At 40.9% G+C, this 18478-nt stretch overlaps 1 protein-coding gene across 2 annotated transcripts in view; it reads left to right on the top strand.

Moving 5' to 3' along the window:
- Positions 1–18478, top strand: part of LOC131256879 (uncharacterized) — a 40433-nt gene that overhangs the window by 12655 nt on the left and 9300 nt on the right. The window contains exons 10-12 of one of the 2 annotated variants that reach the window (XM_058257959.1): positions 532–621; positions 7559–7603; positions 10234–10554. In XM_058257959.1, the coding sequence (XP_058113942.1) occupies positions 532–621; positions 7559–7603; positions 10234–10554 (456 nt within the window). Of the gene's footprint in view, positions 1–531; positions 622–4872; positions 5547–7558; positions 7604–10233; positions 10555–18478 lie in introns of those variants that run through there. The other variant, XM_058257960.1, reaches the window with a different exon arrangement.

Raw genomic sequence — 18478 nt, forward strand, 5'->3', positions numbered from 1 at the left:
GCCCCAAATTCGCTTTGATCTTGATTCCGGATCGAAAACTTTAATTTTCTCCCTAAGGATTCAAGAGGATGGACCGAAATCCACCCTGTAGGTGTTTAAAAGAGGAAGGAAAAAAAGGGAAAAGACAAGAAATCAAAGTTTTTTGAGTTTTTTCTCAACACAGCCATGGTTCCCTGACGATATCGATGATATCTATTGATGTCGACAGATATTGTTGATAAATAGGAAAAAAAAACAAAAGAAAGTATAACGATATCTTGCATTACATTGCGATACATGGGATTTTTGATACTCCACAGGGGTTTCATATCGCGGAGCTGCAATATCGATAATATCGGCCGATATTATCGATATTGCAAACATTGGTTAGGAGTAATGGGCTACATGATTTTCTTTGATATATTTTGTTATGCTAATATGCATTACATCTCCTTAGAGAAGTCCTTGCTTCTTTCGTTTTCAAGATGCTGGTTGTCGTATGCCCATTTTAAACTATGTATGATTCACAAACTTCCATTTCAATTTTTTTAGGTGATATATTTTGGCGATCATTTGTTTAGCGACTTGAGAGGACCCTCAAAAGCTGGATGGCGTACTGCTGCTATCATTCATGAGCTAGAAGTAATGCATTATACCCCAAAAACCTTGTTTTCATATAGTTTTTATTTTGTAGAGCGCTTCTAAAGGTAGATTGCAATTTATATTGAGATTTGTTGTATAGAAGGTTGGTTTGCCTTGTGTTTATCATGGTCGATTGACTAGAATTCTAGCCATTGGAAATTCCATTGACCAAAGTCGTGTCATTTCCTTCATGTCTTAACGATAGACTCTCCATAACAAAGTCTATCATCGTATTTGATGAATGTAAGAAGTAGAAATTGCAAATCTTCAAGGAAAATTAAATCTTAGGGAGATGGTTTCCAACCCAAAACTTGAAAAGAAAAATGTTAACAGGGGATAAAAAAAAGAAAACCTTTTAGTTGATCGTGCAGATGTTATGACCTCTTGAAGGCTGGCTAAATTCCGTGAGCAAGTTTGCAGTTATGTCATCTTCTCACCATCATCACTATAGCCTTGTCCAAGCTATTTGGGGTCAGCTTCTGTTATCTACAAACATCAATAAGAATTATGTTTTACTCCAGATTTCTACCGAACTGATAATTACAGCATGATGTATTCAACAGCAGGAAGTTTCAACTGTCTCACACTAAAATTACAATGTAGAAAAAGAATAGATATTTCGACCCATTCATTTTTGCCGGATACTCCCCAATTTTCCTACTTTTGGCAATATAATGGTACAACTCATTAGTACTGTATTACCAGAAGTATGAAGAAGATGCAACTATTAAAAAACGATGGGCATAGGTAGTGGCTGCCTAAAGAAAATAAAACAATGTACTTACCTTAGAAACCCCACTTCATCCTTTTTCTATACTATGTTAGAAATTATGATGTCACATCAAACTCCATGACAATGACACTGTTAGGTTCATTAAGATAAATTCTTTAAATGTATTATTCAATATTAAATGATGTCCTTTTGGTGTTTCTAGATCTAAGGTGTCTAAAAGGTAAGGGCAGATGTCCTGGAGTCTCTTTTTCTTATATTTGGAAGTGATGCCATTGTAAGGGCGAGGAAGCGAATTCCTTTGGGGCTTCATCTTTTATATTTCTATCCATCCTCTTCTCATGCTGAGGTTGTTACTTGTGAGATTGTGTCGTGTTGAGCAAATCTTATACATGGGATAGTCAAGAGATTTAGATGTAGGAGCAAATGGATGAGATGGATGATTGAATGTGTGTAATCCGCTTTATTTTCGGTCTTGATCAACGATTCTCCAAAAGGCTTCTTCCAAGCTTCGTAAGGCTTAAGGCAAGGCGGTTTGCTCTTCCCCCTTTTGTTCATAGTGGTAATGGAAGCATTGGGTAGAATGCTTGTTCAAAGTTAAGAGGTGGGTCTTTTCTCGGGCTTCCGTGGTGTGCATGATGGGGCTCGGATAACCCATCTTCAATTTGCGGATAATGCACTACTTTTTTGCGATGTGAATAAAGCTATGATAGATGATCTTAGAAAATTTTTGGGGTGTTATGAAGAGGTTTTGGGGGCTAAAGGTACATTTCTAAAAAAGTGAGATGCTTGGCATCGGGTTATCCAATGAAGAGGTATCCATCTATGTAGGGATCTTCTGATGTGATGTTGCTTCTTTTCCATCTTCCTATTTAGGTCTTCTGCGTTGTTTGGGCAAGCCTCCCAAACATTTGTGGAATAGGGTCATTGGAAGATTTGAGAGGAAGTTGTCAAAGTGGAAGAGTAGGCACTTATCTATGGCGGGTTGCATTACTCTTATCAAATCGACCCTTTCTCATCTTCCTATTTATTTTGTCATTGTTTAAATGCTCAGAGTCAGCGTTGGATAAGTTAGGATAAATGTGGAGGGATTTCTTATGGTAAAGGGCGAAAGATAGGCATAAGCAAGGTGTTCCAAATTCATTACGATACGGTCGTAAAGGCTGATGCGTATAGGTAATGGCCGTGATTGTTACGTGATATAGGGGTGAAACGGGGCAGTTGGTTTTTTGGGGCTGTATCGGCCGTTATGTGGCAGAACAATCGTTACCCTCCTAATGGTAGAAAAATGATCACTTTTTTTTTTTTTTTTTTCCTATTTAAATCCATTTTCCTCATTTTTTCACTTTTCTCATTTAAAAAACTCTCCTGGATGATTCTATAGTAAATTTCGACCATTTTTACCATTAGTTTTTAGGATTAAAACCATAGATTGAAGCTATTTGAGTGAATAGAAGTTCTAAGGGTCATTTTTTTCAAAAATTGCAAAATGTGGTATTTATGCATTTTTTTCCGATTTCTAGCTCTAATGCTCAATTGTGATGTGTAAACATTAAAGACATATAACCATATTCATAAATTCACCAGACAGCCCGATATAACACTCTCACCAAAGAGTGAACTGTTACATTACTATAAACATGTTCAAAATAAAAAATGAATACATATTTGGAATATATACATTATACTGGATTTTCTAAATATTTTTCAGGCAAAAAAAAAAGCATTATTTTTGCTCTTGTATCGGTTGTTACAGCCAATCCCCGTATCAATAATGGTGGTGACCATTACTAATATAGAATAACTTGGGCATAAGTTCCATCTATTGAAGTGGGAAGATGGATGCAAGTTTTTAGCTGAGGGAGGTGTAGGCATAAGAGAGTTGCAATCTACGAACATTGCTCTTCTTGGGAAATGAAATGACAATGGAGATTCAGTTCTGAAGAGGGCAAGCTTTGGAGAGAAGTTGTTGGTTCAAAGTATGGAGACCAGGATGGGGATTGGGAGATTAAGAGGCCTTCATACTATCAAGCCTTGAGATTTGGAAGGCCGTCATTTCAGTAGCTCCTTTGGTTAAATTGAGTGTGAGGTTTGCTCTAGGAGATGGTTGTAGGATTTACTTTTGGAAGGATCCTTGGTGTGGCGAGAGTCCTTTGGTGGTGGAAGTCCCATCCTTTGCATCTCCTTTGAAAATACGATAGTGGCTTCTTGTTTTTCTTTCATCAGTGGATAGGGGGTAGTGGTCCCCCCCTTGTCGTAGGAACCTATTTGACGAGGAGGCAGTGGAATATGCTAAGCTATCAGAAGGACTTCATATCATCCAATCTATCCCGAATTCTAAGGATTTTTTAGTTTGGTCCGCAACTCCATCCGGTAAATCACAGTCAAATCATTTTATTTGATGCTTCAAGAATCGGCAACTTCAAGTACTTGAGAATTCTTCCACTTCTTTTGGTTTTGCAGTACCCCCCTTGCAGTCTTTTGGTAAAATTTTTCAAGAAAACTATTTGAGAAGTTATGCTATATGGGAAATGTTGGGCAGTTAGCTGGCAACATGTGGAGAGAATGTGTTGTGCGGATGAGGATGTTGAGCTGGATGTGTGGAAAGGCAAAAATGTGAGAAATACTGCCAATATTTTGAATTTTCCAGCATTTTTATTAGATGATAATATTATTAAAATACCACGACATTATGACAAAATATAGTTGTTTTTAATTTCTTGTGATAGTACCGTGATTTTATCGTGGTAATTTCTTTTAACAAAACACTTCCAATTAGAACTCTTCTTCTCATTTCACTAAAAGGCTGCTCTGCATCTCTCTCTCTCTCTCTCTCTCTCTCTCTCTCTCTCTCTCTCTATTATGACTGGTCGTGAAGGGCACTACCCCCCCTCCCCCTTGCCGTCTATTTGTCTCTCTAGCTCTTGCCCTTTGACGACAAGACTGCAAGTGATAGTTCACCTGTGATTTATACACCACACACATAGGATTCTTGCATATCCATCTACAGTGTCCAAAATTGTGGGCCTGTTATGGATGGATCATAGCCTAAATTCTCTAATTTATTTATTGCCTAAAATACCATGAAAAGGAACCTAAAGTTGGAAAATAGCCCAAGATATTTTTGAGCTAAGAAATATCTGGGAACAAGATTTGTGATTATGGCTAGAAAGGATGCAATCCAGAATGAGGACAGCAAACTAATCTAACAGTAGCCCCAATAGGAGATTAAATTTAGGTTTGAAGGGCTTGAAAGGAGGATTAGGGGAACTGTGGAAGAACTCAAAGGAATTAACTTGAGGTCGTGAGAAGGGATATGAAGGGTTGTACTTGTACACTCTCAAAGATATGACATTAGGAATGATTTGTGAAACAAGATATGTAAAGCTGGCCTCAAATAGCTAGGACAAGCCCATGAAATGATTGCTACTTCTTCTTCTTCTTCTTCTTCTTCTTCTTCTTCTTCTTCTTTTTTTAATTTTTTTTTTAAATTTTTTTTAAAGCTTGCCTTCCTGTGGCAGGCGGGGTGTGAGGACCTCTATGATGTTTTTATGCATGTATACAAACTAAATGCAGGAATGTACCTTTCTCTCCATGAGTGGGTGGTCTTTTTTTTTTTTTTGAAAGGTAATTTCAATTTCATGAAAAACAAAACCATAAACTGCGGGTACAACAGCACAGCGACAGCAGCTGCAAAGAGAAACATGATTGCTCACAGCGCGCTCAAATAACAGAACAACTCAACCCAATGTTATGGATTTCTATAGTCAAGAATTCTGAGATACTGTCTGGAAGCACCTGCTTTCACCTCAGAGTCAGCAAGATCATTTGCTTCTCTCCCCTACTGGCCTGAAAGTGATAGGCTGACCTCTGCACGAGTCATTTATTTCTGCGACCATTTCTGCCACCCTGCACAGATGCACACCTGAGATTTTCCCCAACAGATTGCATTTTTGAAGTTGCCTTCAATCATGGCACACCGAGCTGTTCCCCACCAGCAGATTAATTGCTTGAAGCACATCCGTGGGTGATCTCCCAGCTCTTATACTTCAAGTCTTCAACAAATTAATCCAACCAGATGTACCAGATTGCTTCAATGGGTATGGTATGAAACCTACTGCCCCTCTAGTTGATTACTAGAGATCACATGAAGACGCCCTCTCTCCCTCTTCTACCAAGCACACAAGGAGAACTCCGAAGTAACTTTTTTTTTCCCCAGTTACCAAGAAGGTATCATATAGTATGGGAATTACACAAAATGCCCTCACTAATGGGCTACCTTTCACACATGCTTTAAGTGAGGATATTATGGTTTTCGTCTTGTTATAAGGCAAAAACATAATGTAACTACTTGAATGTCAAACATCCCCTCGCTTAGCCATGTGGAACCTGCACATGAGATCATGTGGACCCACTTTGGTCCTCTGCCTATATACTTGTGAGTAGGACCAACTTGCATCACAAATCCCTGGATAAAAACTGCACTTCGTCTAGCCTTCCATTAGCAGTGGACGTCAGTATGCTTCAATCCACGTTTTATCCCAATTAATTGGGGTTGGCATCCTTCCAAGTGATTTGACCATGAAAACATCATCTCAATGTGAAATGACCACAAGTTATGTGGCCACAGAAACATATTTCCCAATTTTAGCTTTTTGAAAGGACTGCAAAAGCAGTTGGAGCCTGATTGATTTCCTTGTATAAATTTCATCAAAGATTTTAGGCCTGTGGAAAGTTAGGAATAAGTGGGTAATAGATGGTGTTGAAGTCTTTTTACATGTGCGTATTGATCATCAAGCTTTGCCTTATTGAATGGGCATTTTGTAAAAAGGAATTTGCTGGTATTCCGGTGGCTGATTTTTTGAGAGATTAGAGAACAATGGTGGATAGTCAAGCCCAATGCTACTCTGGGATTAGAGCTTAGATGCCTCCTCCAAATGCTGTTTGGAAGCTCAATTTCAATGCATCCTCGTTGGGTAAATAGGGCCTTCTAGCATTGGAGGTGTCATTAGAAATGTTTCACGATATATGGTAAATGTTATTTGGGGCTGATAAGTAAGAGGGTTTTGAGTTCCACACAGACATTGGTGCTTAGAGTATCTGAAAATTTTCTTTTCGTTTTTCTTTGGAAGGATTATTGTGGAGGGAAATGATATAGTAGAGCCAGTTGAACTGTAATAAGGTGGATCACCAATCAGAAATGGGCAATTGGCATCTACAAGCATTTTTTTTTTCCTGATTTCTTTGAAGTATGCTCTTCGAATGCCACATGGCATGCACCAATTAGTGCTCTACCTTGTGATGGTTCAACTGGCTCTACTATATCATTTTCCCATTGCAGAAAGCCATTCTAAGAATGTTATTGAGACTCTTTTTGAATTCTGAGCCTTGGAAGTTTGCATTCATTTCCAATGAAATTTGGACTTCTCTTCGAGGTTAACTGTTTCATTGAACCACGTTAGCAGTGGAGGGAACAGTTTTGTGGACCCCCTTGCTAAAGATGGGTATTTAGATCTTCGCTTTGTATTTGGATTCATGGTCCAATATTTTTCTATGCCTTTCTGTTAATAAGATCTTGTTATTCATAAAAAAGAGCATATAATCAAAGACGTCTTCCATGTATAGGTTATCAACATCTCATGTTGCTTCTGCTTTTGTCATGGATTATTTCTTTTTCGTTTACTTTAAAGCTCATATGCTGGGAACTGATGATTATTCCCATCTTCTTTATCACAGTTGACATATTCATCCCAAGTTCTTAACTATTCAAATTTGTTTTTATATGAATAACAAAAGTAATTATCTTGATAGTTGAGCATGCAGTTCAGTGTCTTGGAATCCTGTAGTTTTGTTTACTGGTTTTGGCTGCTGTATGCTCATGCCCATTTCAGGACTGTAGAAAAATAGTTTCTGATTTTGGAATTTCTAGTTGTAGTAGAATTCCACAATCGAAAAATGGGGTTATATTGTGCTGAACTGCAAAGAAAGAGCTCTTTCATGTCCACATGAGTATCATTTCATGATTTTTGCAAATTCTAATAAGAGTGGAAACCCAAAAATTGCGATTTATTTTTCTCATGGCCCTACCCAAACTTAAGAAAAATTACATGGTGATAATTCATGGTAAATTCATTTCCTTGTTTAAGAAATTAGACATCGAAATTACCACAATGCGTGTCCTTACGGCTGGTTTCCTATTTAATGCAGAGTGAAATCCGGATACAAAATGATGACAATTACCGATTCCAACAGGTATGATTGTTCGCCTGAAACTTTTATCTCTCCTCTAGTTGTTACGTAGATTTGGCTCTAATTCAGGGTTCACCTCTAGTCACTATGCTACAAAGAGACGTCAATTTGTAAAAGAGTGCAACACTGGACTTTTGAGTTAGGGATACATTAACCAGAACTCTAGGAAATCCCCTATTTATGTTCTTATGTGTCGGCAATGGGCCGGGCTAGGGTTGGCCCTAGCTTGTTCCCTGGTCCCTTGAGCCTTGACACTGGCCCTAGCCTTGGTTTGGGCAAGTGCCAGCCCTCAAAAGGAAAATAGAATAAAAGGTACAATGCGAATTCCCTACTGAAAAGTCGTGCCATCTCACATATTAGGTGGGCCATAGTTTACAGAACAAGTTGACAACTGAGAAAAAATTAACTAAGTTTTCTTTGATGTTCATTTGCTTCTAACACCGTGGCCCACAACACGCCTGACTTTTGGGTCAAGGCATCTACATGGCAGGACTAGGGGTGTACATCGAGTTGAGCTGGCCTCAGCTCGACTCGGCTCGGCCACTAGCTGACCTCAGCTCGAACTCGGCTCGTCTCGGTCATTGAGCTTGACTGGCCAGCTCAGCTTGGTTCGGTCAGCAGATCGGGCCAGTTCGAGCCGAGTTCGCCTGTGCAGCATTTTCACAAACACCAGGACTGCACCTTCAAAATCTAACTGTATTTAAGACAACAGCAATGGTTTTTACAGGTATTTTATCAAACACCTTCTAAGCAACATAAAAATCAAGAAAAAAAGGGTATTGGTTTCATATACATACCTTCCTTGACACTTCGTTGGGTCATTTCATCAAACACTTGGTGAGCAACATCAACATCAAAGTAACCGAGTCACCGAACTGGTTCGATCCGAGTTCGATTCGAGCTGGGTTCGATCCGAGTCGAGTCGAGCTGGGGCTAGCTCGAACTCGGCTCGAACTCATTTTCGAGCTCAAAAAATCAGCTCGACTTGGCTCGAACTCGGCTTCGAACCGAGTCGAATTGAGCTTTTTCAACTTGAGTTGAGCGAGCTAACCGAGCTAGCTTGGTTCGTGTACACCTGTAGGCAGGACCCTCGAGATGGACCGTCATTGTGTAACATGCTGTATGTCTTGGTGCCCAGGCTGGTTCAGGTCAGGCCATTGATCATTGGCTGGGCACCAGGTTTGGATTTCAAGACCTGGCCGGACCCTCAGGCCAAGTTTAGGGATTCGGGCCCTATCCTATAGTGCCAGGCCGCCCGACCCTTTGTCACCCTGTTTGGTATTCCTGTCTCAGTTTTCTATATGACATGTGCAATGCACGTGGGGAAGAATAGTTAGGAATGTGGTAATCAGGCTTGTGACTGAGATAAAAAGGGCCTTGCTGCTCACCTGCCAAACATGGCATGTATCCACGAGATCCAGGCCATTCCTTAGATGGTCCACAAGGAACATAATGTGGCGTGAAAATCAGGCTGCTCAACCTTCCTGTTGGTGCAGACTTGAATTAGAGAAATGGGACAGATAAAAGAAAATATGCAAAAATCTATGTTGAACGTATATGCACAGCAGCCCATCTTATTCGTGGACTGGCTAGATTGAGTTCAAGGTGGCCACAACCTGGTGATGCCTTGGATCTAGCACGCACGTGTGCCACAAAGGAGGGCACTACTCTCTACATGGTTTATATAGTTTCAACAATTTAATAGAGGGAAGTTAATGTTTGAGAACTTGAAAATTGCAACCTAAGTATTTATTTATTTTTTGTTTATACAATTAAAAAATAATTTTATTTATTTATTTATAATATAGACTATATGCTGAATGTGGCCCTTGATAGAATGGAATGGCAAAACAAGATTCATGTAGCCGTGGCCCTTGATAGAGTGGAACGGCAGAACGGGATTCATGTAGCCGACCCCAATTAATTGGGATAAGGCTTAGATGATTATGATGACCATGACTGGATGTTTCTTATACCATATATGAGCGTATGTATCCATGTGCGCGCGCACACATGCATGTGTTTGTGTGCGAGTCCATATATGTGTAGATGTCTATGTCCAATTACGCCAGCTCAGCCCCATCTGGCAAGTTCAGTCCCAAGTCTATAAGAGAAAATATACAATCTGCATTTGGCTTGGCAACAAACCACACGTGTGGGATCTAACTTGTTCATATGGTGCTCCAAAGGTGGATGGGATACATCTGCAAATCTCATCCTTCAGATGATCCTAGCTGTCTGATTGGGCCCCCATTAAATTTGGACCATTTCTAATTATCATTTCCAGCAAATGGCAAGGTTCATCTAATCATTGATACCAGAGATATCAGGTCATGCAGCATACCATGATGTGCTCTGCTTGATCAACAGCATAGGTTACTGAAAGGCAGGCACTTGTACTATTGCTAGCTTGAATAAAAAAGAATAGAAAAAATGCTGTTTCATTTGATGAAGCATCGCATGGACTGTACCTCCTCATAACGATGCCTTCATCACACTAACTATACATTTTATAGGGTTCCCACTCCCAGTGCTCGATTGTTCTGATTTTTAGGAGCCTCTTACCTTTGCCACTTTAAGTTGTATTTGGATCCTCAAAACTTCTCGTTCCCATGTCTTCTCTTTGTCCACAGGCAAAGTTTCACATAATCCAAGAACTTCTTGGGAAATTTCATGCAATTTCGACCAGCTGTGATAAAGGAGAAGCTTACCACTCGCTTTTGAATGAACTGAACGACGAGAGGGAAAGGGCACGTTCTGTGATGAAGAGCATGTTCAATAGTTCTTTTGGTGCCACCTTCCTCACTGACACTGGTCAGGAATCAGCTTTCGCATACCATATCCATCAGTATGCAGATGTTTATACCAGCAAACCGGAGAACTTTTTGTTGTATGCCCCCGAAGCATGGCTTCATGTACCATTTGATGTCAAAATCATGCCCCATCATGTCAAGGTAAGAGGGCTCCTCATATTTTTTTGTGACTTGTTTCATCTAAAAACTTTTCACAATGTGTTATCCATCTTACAAACTCTGCCTCTTGTGAGGTTTTCTCATCCACATGCCTCTAGATCCCAGCACATCCTTGATGCTGCCACATGTGATGATGCGGCATGGGCATGACATGAGATCCATGCCGTATTGCCATCCACAGTGGAACCCCCAGTGTAGGTGACGTGGTCCGGGGTGTCAAAGCAGTCCATGCATGGGTGAACCAAGATATTTGAAACAGATGATGGGTACAAAAGCTCAGTCAAAATTACTTCAGACATCCATTTGTTTCATATACTGCAGTCCACCTGATGTGTGGACCAGCCTGTTTCTCAGCCATGTCATCTTCATTGTGAGCATCTGATGGATGGTTCAGATGTCCAATACATGTGCCGGCTGGTACATGTGGTGTCATGTAGAGGTGCTGCAGTCTACACAGGCATGGAGTTGCCAAATGTTACCTTTATATCCGTTAAATTTCCCGTCAACCTTTAGACACACACACACAGATATATATATATATATATATATATATATATATATATATATATATATATATATATATATATATATATATATATATATATATATATATATTACCTAAAGATCTGTATCAGGCTTATAAGTGAGTACTGGTGAATTGCTCATATTTAAGTTAGTCATCAAGCACTATATATATGTGGCGCACCTACAAGATCTGGATGTTCATCTTTTGGGCCTTACCATGGACGTACAAATGAGCAGTCCGGAAAAAATGTCCAACCAGCAGCTGAAAAAATGTCCTACCAGTGGCTGACCCTCAATGAGCAGAAGTCCTCCAATCTGCCTTTGGTATCAACTGAGCAATGTGATTTTTGGTGTACGGGCCATCCAAGGTAGGGCCAACAGATGAACGTTCCGATATTATACATGTGCCTACATATATTGATGTCATTCATGTCTAGCAGTGAATTATTTCCCTACTTTACATATATGGGGAAGGATCTAATAGAGCTAGTTGTATCATAGGCTTATGATACAACATACAGGTAGTTGCTTTTGGACACATGGGAAAGTCCATTTATGTCCATTTATTGATGTGAAGTTCAATTATTCCATCTATCTCTTGGCCGGTGACAATGAAAGAATCATTCTAATCAGACGGTCCTGACATCCGTTCAATCAGATGCGAGAAATGGATAGCCAAGATTGAGTAGATAAAAATAGGTCCAATTATCAACTTGAAACATCTTATCGATGCACCCCAGCTTGGTTTGCTTATCATTCTAAAGAAACATGTTCTTTTGATGACGTTAATAATCCTATCCATGGTGTAAAATGGAAGGCAATAATAAAATGATCAACATTCTGAGGGCTGGGATAGTTTGATCTGTATAATTTCTGCATCATGCTTCCTGCTAGTGGTATGTAGTGAATGGATTGCTCCCATAAATGATTGGTTTGTCGAGCATATCTGAATCAACTACTTGTATAGTAAACCTTACAATTAGTTATATTAGATCTTTTCCCGTACATATATTCACTTATCATCACCAACATAACCTTTCTCACAGCAATTTCGGGTTGGCTTTTAAATAGTAAATCCACAAAAGTTTTACAATTAACTGCCCTCTGAATATTGACCTTCCTCCTTTATCAGGCTCTAGAACTGACATGGCAGAGGCTTATACTTATAATGCTCGCATGTCAACAAGGTCCCACATAGTACTAACCCCAGTGCAATCAATACACACGCAACCCAAATGGCAAGAGAAGAGGAGGGTTTTTATAAATGGAGACTTGGATGGGCATGTATGGAAGGATACCAATTAGTATGGCTATGAGAGGGATGGGGGATGATTGTTTCAGGAAAGAAATGAGTCGGTAGTGGCGATCCTTGAGTTTGCAACAATATCTGACTTAAGAATGGTGAATACTTATTTTGAAAAGGGATATAAGCATTAACTGATCTTTAATAGTGGTCTCACCTACGACACGTATACTTCCATGCTTAGGAGGACAGCGATCAACATGTAATTACTACAAGGTTCTACCATGTAAATCCTTACCATGCGACATGGACTAGTAGTTTTAGATGTGTTCATTGAGAGCTGGAAAGAGGAGACACGAGAGTAAGATGGCGGAATTACAAGGGGAAAGACTGTTATTCAGAGAGTAATTGGAGAAGACAAGTGGAAATGTGAAGAAGAGGTTGTGGAGATCTGGACAGAAATGGTTGAAGGTATAAAAGAGTGGGGGGTAGAAGTGCTTTGAGACCATCTCCAAGTGTTGGAGATGCCTGTCATTCATAGTGTTTGGAAGCTTTCTCCAAGTGCAATGCGGAAGCTTAATTTTGATGGTAGTTCCAAAGGCAACCTGGGTCCGGCAGGGATCGGTGGTGTCATTAGTGATAGCCATTCTCTGGTATGATTTTGCCTGTACAATTGGGAGGACCGGCTCTAATGCGGTAGAGGTGCATGCTTGTTAGCAGGGGTTTCGGAGCTAGTCCTTGTACAAGCTCTACCCTCAGTTATTGAGGGTGATTTGGCTAATGTTATCAGATGGGTGTCATCCTTGTCATTTCTTCCGTTGGATGCAAGAAATTAGGATTTGAAGGAGGCGATTTCGGTTTCCTTTATTCATGTATGTAGATTGTGTAGAGATGAAAAAGAGAATAAAGAGAATAAGAGAGAGAAGAAAGGTTGAGAGAGGAAAAGGTTGGGTTAGGGTTGCACATCCCCACCTTCCATTCTTTATATTTAAGTATTAAAAAGCAAAAATGGCAAAATTGTCCCTATTACATTAAACACAATGACTAGCATATCCAAAGACCAAAAAGACTAAGAATTAAGTGGGTTGTAGGCCCACAACCATAACCGTTAACGCTCCCCCTCAAGCTAGTGCATATATGTCTTGCATGTCCAGCTTGGAAACAAGTTTGTCAAACTGAGATTTGCCAAGAGCCTTGCTGATATCCGTGATTTGATCATGAGATGAAATATAGGGTGTGTGGATCTGTCCCTGAGATATCTCGTCTCGAATGAAATGACGATCTACTTCTAAACATGGGATTATTGGCAATATATATCGTATCTATGATTTTTGTAATTTAAAGACATTGGAATATGAACTTTGAATCCCAATTCTTCGAGAAAAGATTTCAACCATAAAAGCTCACAAGTCGTATGCGCCATTGATCTATATTAAGCTTCAACGCTTGACCTGGCAGCCACGTTATGTTTCTTACTATTTGAAGTAACCACATTATCACCTAGGAAGGTACAATAACCTATAGTTGGCCTTCTATCATGTCTTGATCCGGCATGATCTGCATTTGAATAACCGACTACCTGAAGCTGACCATGAGCTCTATCTAGGATACCTTTCTAATGAGGACATCACGCGCACACGCACGCCCCCCTAGGCACGTACGCAAGGAGGAGGAGGACCCCACCATCGATCTGGATCGATGACGAAGTCCAGGGAGAGCCTCCTAGTTAGAGGACTGCGTTTTGGTTTGTTGGAGTGGACTCGATAGCCATGTAAAGCCCACCATGGGTTCTCATGATCGTGGCCCACTAGTCTACTTAATATTGTATTTTAGGTTTTGCTTATTATTGTTAGTACAAGTGTCATGAACGATTTAGATTACTTTGATTAGTTGTTATTTTTTATTACTTCATCGCCAAGTAATAGGTTGCGCACATGGTGCGAGTTTTGAGTTATAGGGTTTTATTATAAATAGGCACCCCTTGTAGTCTTTTCAATTAATTGAAGATTAATAAAAATTCCTGCATTTTTCTACTCCTCTGAGCTTCTGAGTTGTGGAAATCCAATTGGGTGTGAAACCCCCTCTTCCTCGAAGGGCTGACTATCGTGGTGCGATGCCACATCTATCCTGATTCGCCCCCACCTTCTACAATCTACAAATCTCTTCTCCTACAACCATCTACGCCCCAAATCTCTTCTTTATTTCAACAGTTTCTCTCTTTACAGCAAAATTTCAGAATCTGGCCCTGCAGGAGGGCTAAAACTTCGACGGAGCACCACGCATAGACCATATGTCGGATCGGCCTGAAAATTGGAGGTTTTGGAGCCCACCCCTGGCCGACTAGACCCTAGAAGTCGGTTTCCAGGTTCGGGGCCCACATGCACGTGCGGCCAGGCCCCTGCGCACTTGCGTCAGGTCTGGCTCGCTGTCCGCGCACGTGAACTGTCGCCAGTGTCCGTTTTCTCCCTCTCATTTCTCTCTTGCTTATGTTCCGTTACCCTAACCCTAGATTGCATTAATCCTAATTTATTTACCCATTTTCCTAACCCTAGGGTTCCCTGGAATTGAAGCTTGTGAAGCCTTTGGATTGGGGACATATTTCTATACATGTGTGGATGAATATACCTCCCTTTGAGCATTGTTTGGTCTGTAATTTTTTTTTGAGATCCAGCCCTAACATGTGTAGGCCCGGACCCGCATAGATTCCCCTTGCTTGAATGTTTGAGCTTTTGTGTGGGATGTGGAATTTTTATGTGATTGTTTCTGAATTAGTATGATCTAAAGCCTGAGATCTTGCATATCATATTTAATTTTCATGTCTTGCATCAAATTTGGTATCAGAGCTTAGGGTTCTTAGAGGGGAATGCTTTACATGTTTAGGGTTTAGTTTGTTCATGTCCATCATGCATCAAGTCCCATCATATAGAACTGTTTAGAGGTCTATAATTCCTAGTACAAGCTGCTGAATTTTCTGCTATCAGAAAATCCCCAATATCTCTTTTTTGGATTTTCTGCTGACAAATTCTTTAGACATGTAGGTTGCTGAAAATCGGGTAGTATTGTGTCGTTTTACTCATATAGAGTCCTATAGGAGCATTTAGTCCCATTTAGGCGCATATAGTCGTAGTAGAAGGTTCGTAGGTGAGTTAGTAGTTGTATGCCTACACGTACGGGTCGTGGTTTTGGTTTGTACCCTACACTAAACATGGAACAATTGCAAGAATCAGCGAACAAGTTGACCTAGCAGTTTGAGTCTTTGGGTAAGCGCTTGGAACAACGTATGGACCAACGCCTTGAGCAATTTAATGTTCGCGTTACCCAACTAGAGACCTCCCTCGGGGCAAACCCCACCATTGGGGAAGACGCCCAATCTCAGGCATGTGGTTAGGTGGTTAGACCAAGGAATGGAGGTGGCCAAAGAATTGGTCATGGGCGCGCACCTGTGCACCCACCCCGCTAGGGATTTCATGATCAATATGACCCAGATGCACAACTCCTCAAGGGAGTTAGAGTAGATGCCCCTACGTTTGATGGCCACTTGGACCTTAAAGCCTTTTTAGATTGGTTGGCGGATATGGACCACTATTTTGAGTGGTATGACATGTCGGATGTTCGTAGAGTCCGATTCGCCAAGATGAAGCTTGTGGGCTGAGCAAAGAGGTTTTGGGCGACGGTAGAGCGAAAAAAAGAAAGAGCGAAGAAGCTCCTAATAGTCCATTGGGGAGAAATGAAAGAAACGCTTAAGGAGAAGTATCTCCCTTTCTCTTATCACTTACGGTTGGTTGAGGAATGACAGTCTCTTCGACAGGGTTCCATGAGTGTTGCTGAATATATTGAGAAATTTGAAGAGTACTTGACCCGTTGCGAGGTTGACGAGGACCCCGTACTCACCCTTGCTTGCTTTAAAACGGGCCTGTCCTGACATTAGGAGAGAATTGCTCATCAAAGACATATACACCATTGAACAATTGTATCAAGTAGTGTTAGACGTCGAGCAATACCTCAAAGCATTTGTGGGAAGGCGGTTTGACTTTCGCGATTCTAGTGCTAAGGCCAACCCCTCTGGGGCTAAACCTCACACTGGATACCAAAACAAACCTTCTAACAGTTCTTAATCCAGGCCCAAGGATGATAAGGGTAAAGAAATTGTTGGGTCTAGTTCACGTGGAAGTGGAGCAACTAGGTGTTTTAGGTGTCATGGGTTTGGTCACTTTGCCCACCAGTGCAGTACGAAAGAGGGCACCAAAGTATTCCTTATTGATGGGCAAGTAGAAGTAGTGCTCTCAGAGAGTGAAGGTGAGGAGGAAGAATATGAGTCAGTAGAAACTCCTAGTGATGAGGAAGTGGGAGTGCAAGAGTCTGCGACCCTTGCAGTTGTGCGTTGCGCCTTTGCTCAAGCCAAGAACACTGATGATTGGCGCCGCAATACAATCTTCTACACTAATGCAAAATATGGGGAAAAGAGTTGTGAGATGATCGTGGATAGTGGTAGTTGTGCTAACGTGGCATAGACTAGCACCGCGAGCCGTTTGGGCTTAAAGTTGGAAGCCCATCCTCAACCCTATAGTCTCCTGGGTTGATGAAACTTCTATTCCAGTCTTGCACTGTTGTCTTGTTCCTATTCAGTTTGGATCATATAAAGACACTTTGGTGTGATGTTATTTCCATAGATGTTAGCCATATCATTCTAGGTAGACCGTGGCTCTATGACAGGGATGTTATCATATGTGGTCGATCAAATGTGTGTACATTCTGGTTCGAGGGCAAAAATGTTAAGCTAAATCCATTGCCACCCAAGAACACGATTGGAAAGGAGTCCACCACACAGAGTGGTGTGAGTGGCTCAAAAGAATTGAAGGAGTCGAAGTCCAAGTCCAAACCTCTCCATATTTTAAATGCCAAAGACTTTGAGCGAGAAACAGAGACTGACTCAATGGTATATGCCCTTGTGGCTAGGGAGAGTGTACCAGAGGCTAGTGTAGAGTTACCCAATGAGGCCATTCAGGTAGTGCATGAGTTTCGTGATGTCTTTCCTGGTGATCTACCGAATGAGCTTCTCCCTATGAGGGATATACAACATGCTATTGATTTAATCCCTGGGGTGAATCTACCAAACCTCCCGCATTACAAAATGAACCCAAAGGAGCATGCTGAGTTGAAGAGGCAGATTGACGAACTCCTAGAGAAGAGTTTCATTCGAGAGAGCATGAGGTCGTGTGCCATGCTCGCCCATCTTACACCTAAGAATGATGACACATGGAGGATGCGTGTTGATAGTAGGGCCATTAACAAAATCACAGTCAACTATCGGTTTCCCATATCGTGTCTTGATGACATGTTGGACATGATGGCCAATGCTACTATCTTCTCAAAAATTTACGTCAAAAGTGGTTATCACCAAATCCGTTTACGCCCTGGTGATGAGTGGAAGACGGCCTTTAAGACGAAGGATGAGCTATACGAGTGACTAGTTATGCCTTTTGGGTTAACTAACACCCCAAGTACTTTCATGCGTGTGATGACCCAAGTGTTAAGGCCCTTCATGGGGAAGTTCCTGGTTGTATACTTTGATGATATGTTGATTTATAGCATGACCAAGGAACAACACCTCAACCATTTGAGGCAGGTTTGTGGGATCTTTAGAGCCGAGAAATTGTACGCCAACCTAAAGAAGTGTGCATTTTTGTCTAGTAGTGTTATCTTTTTAGGTTTTATTGTGTCAGCTGAGGGCGTATCGGTGGATCCCGAGAAGGTCAAGGCCATCGTCCATTGGCCTAAACCCCGCAATATTCATGAGGTGTGCCGCTTTCACGGCTTAGCCACCTTTTATAGGCGGTTCATTTGAGATTTTAGTTCCATTATGACTCCCATCACGGATTGCATAAAAAAAGGAGAGTTTCAATGGACAAAGGCAGTCTCGAAGGCCTTCAAGGAGATAAATGTTAAGATGACCGAAGCTCCAGTCACGCGATTTCTGAATTTTTCAAAAGCTTTTGAAGTCGCATGTAACGCGTCAAAAGTTGGCATATGAAGAGTACTTACTCAGGAAGGACACCCTGTTGCCTTTTTTAGTGAGAAACTGAATGAGGCGAAACAAAAATTTTCCATCTATGATAAAGAGTTCTATGCGGTAGTGCA

The sequence above is a fragment of the Magnolia sinica genome, chromosome 9 (genome assembly GCF_029962835.1).
Source record: "Magnolia sinica isolate HGM2019 chromosome 9, MsV1, whole genome shotgun sequence".
In the NCBI taxonomy this organism is placed as follows: domain Eukaryota; kingdom Viridiplantae; phylum Streptophyta; class Magnoliopsida; order Magnoliales; family Magnoliaceae; genus Magnolia; species Magnolia sinica.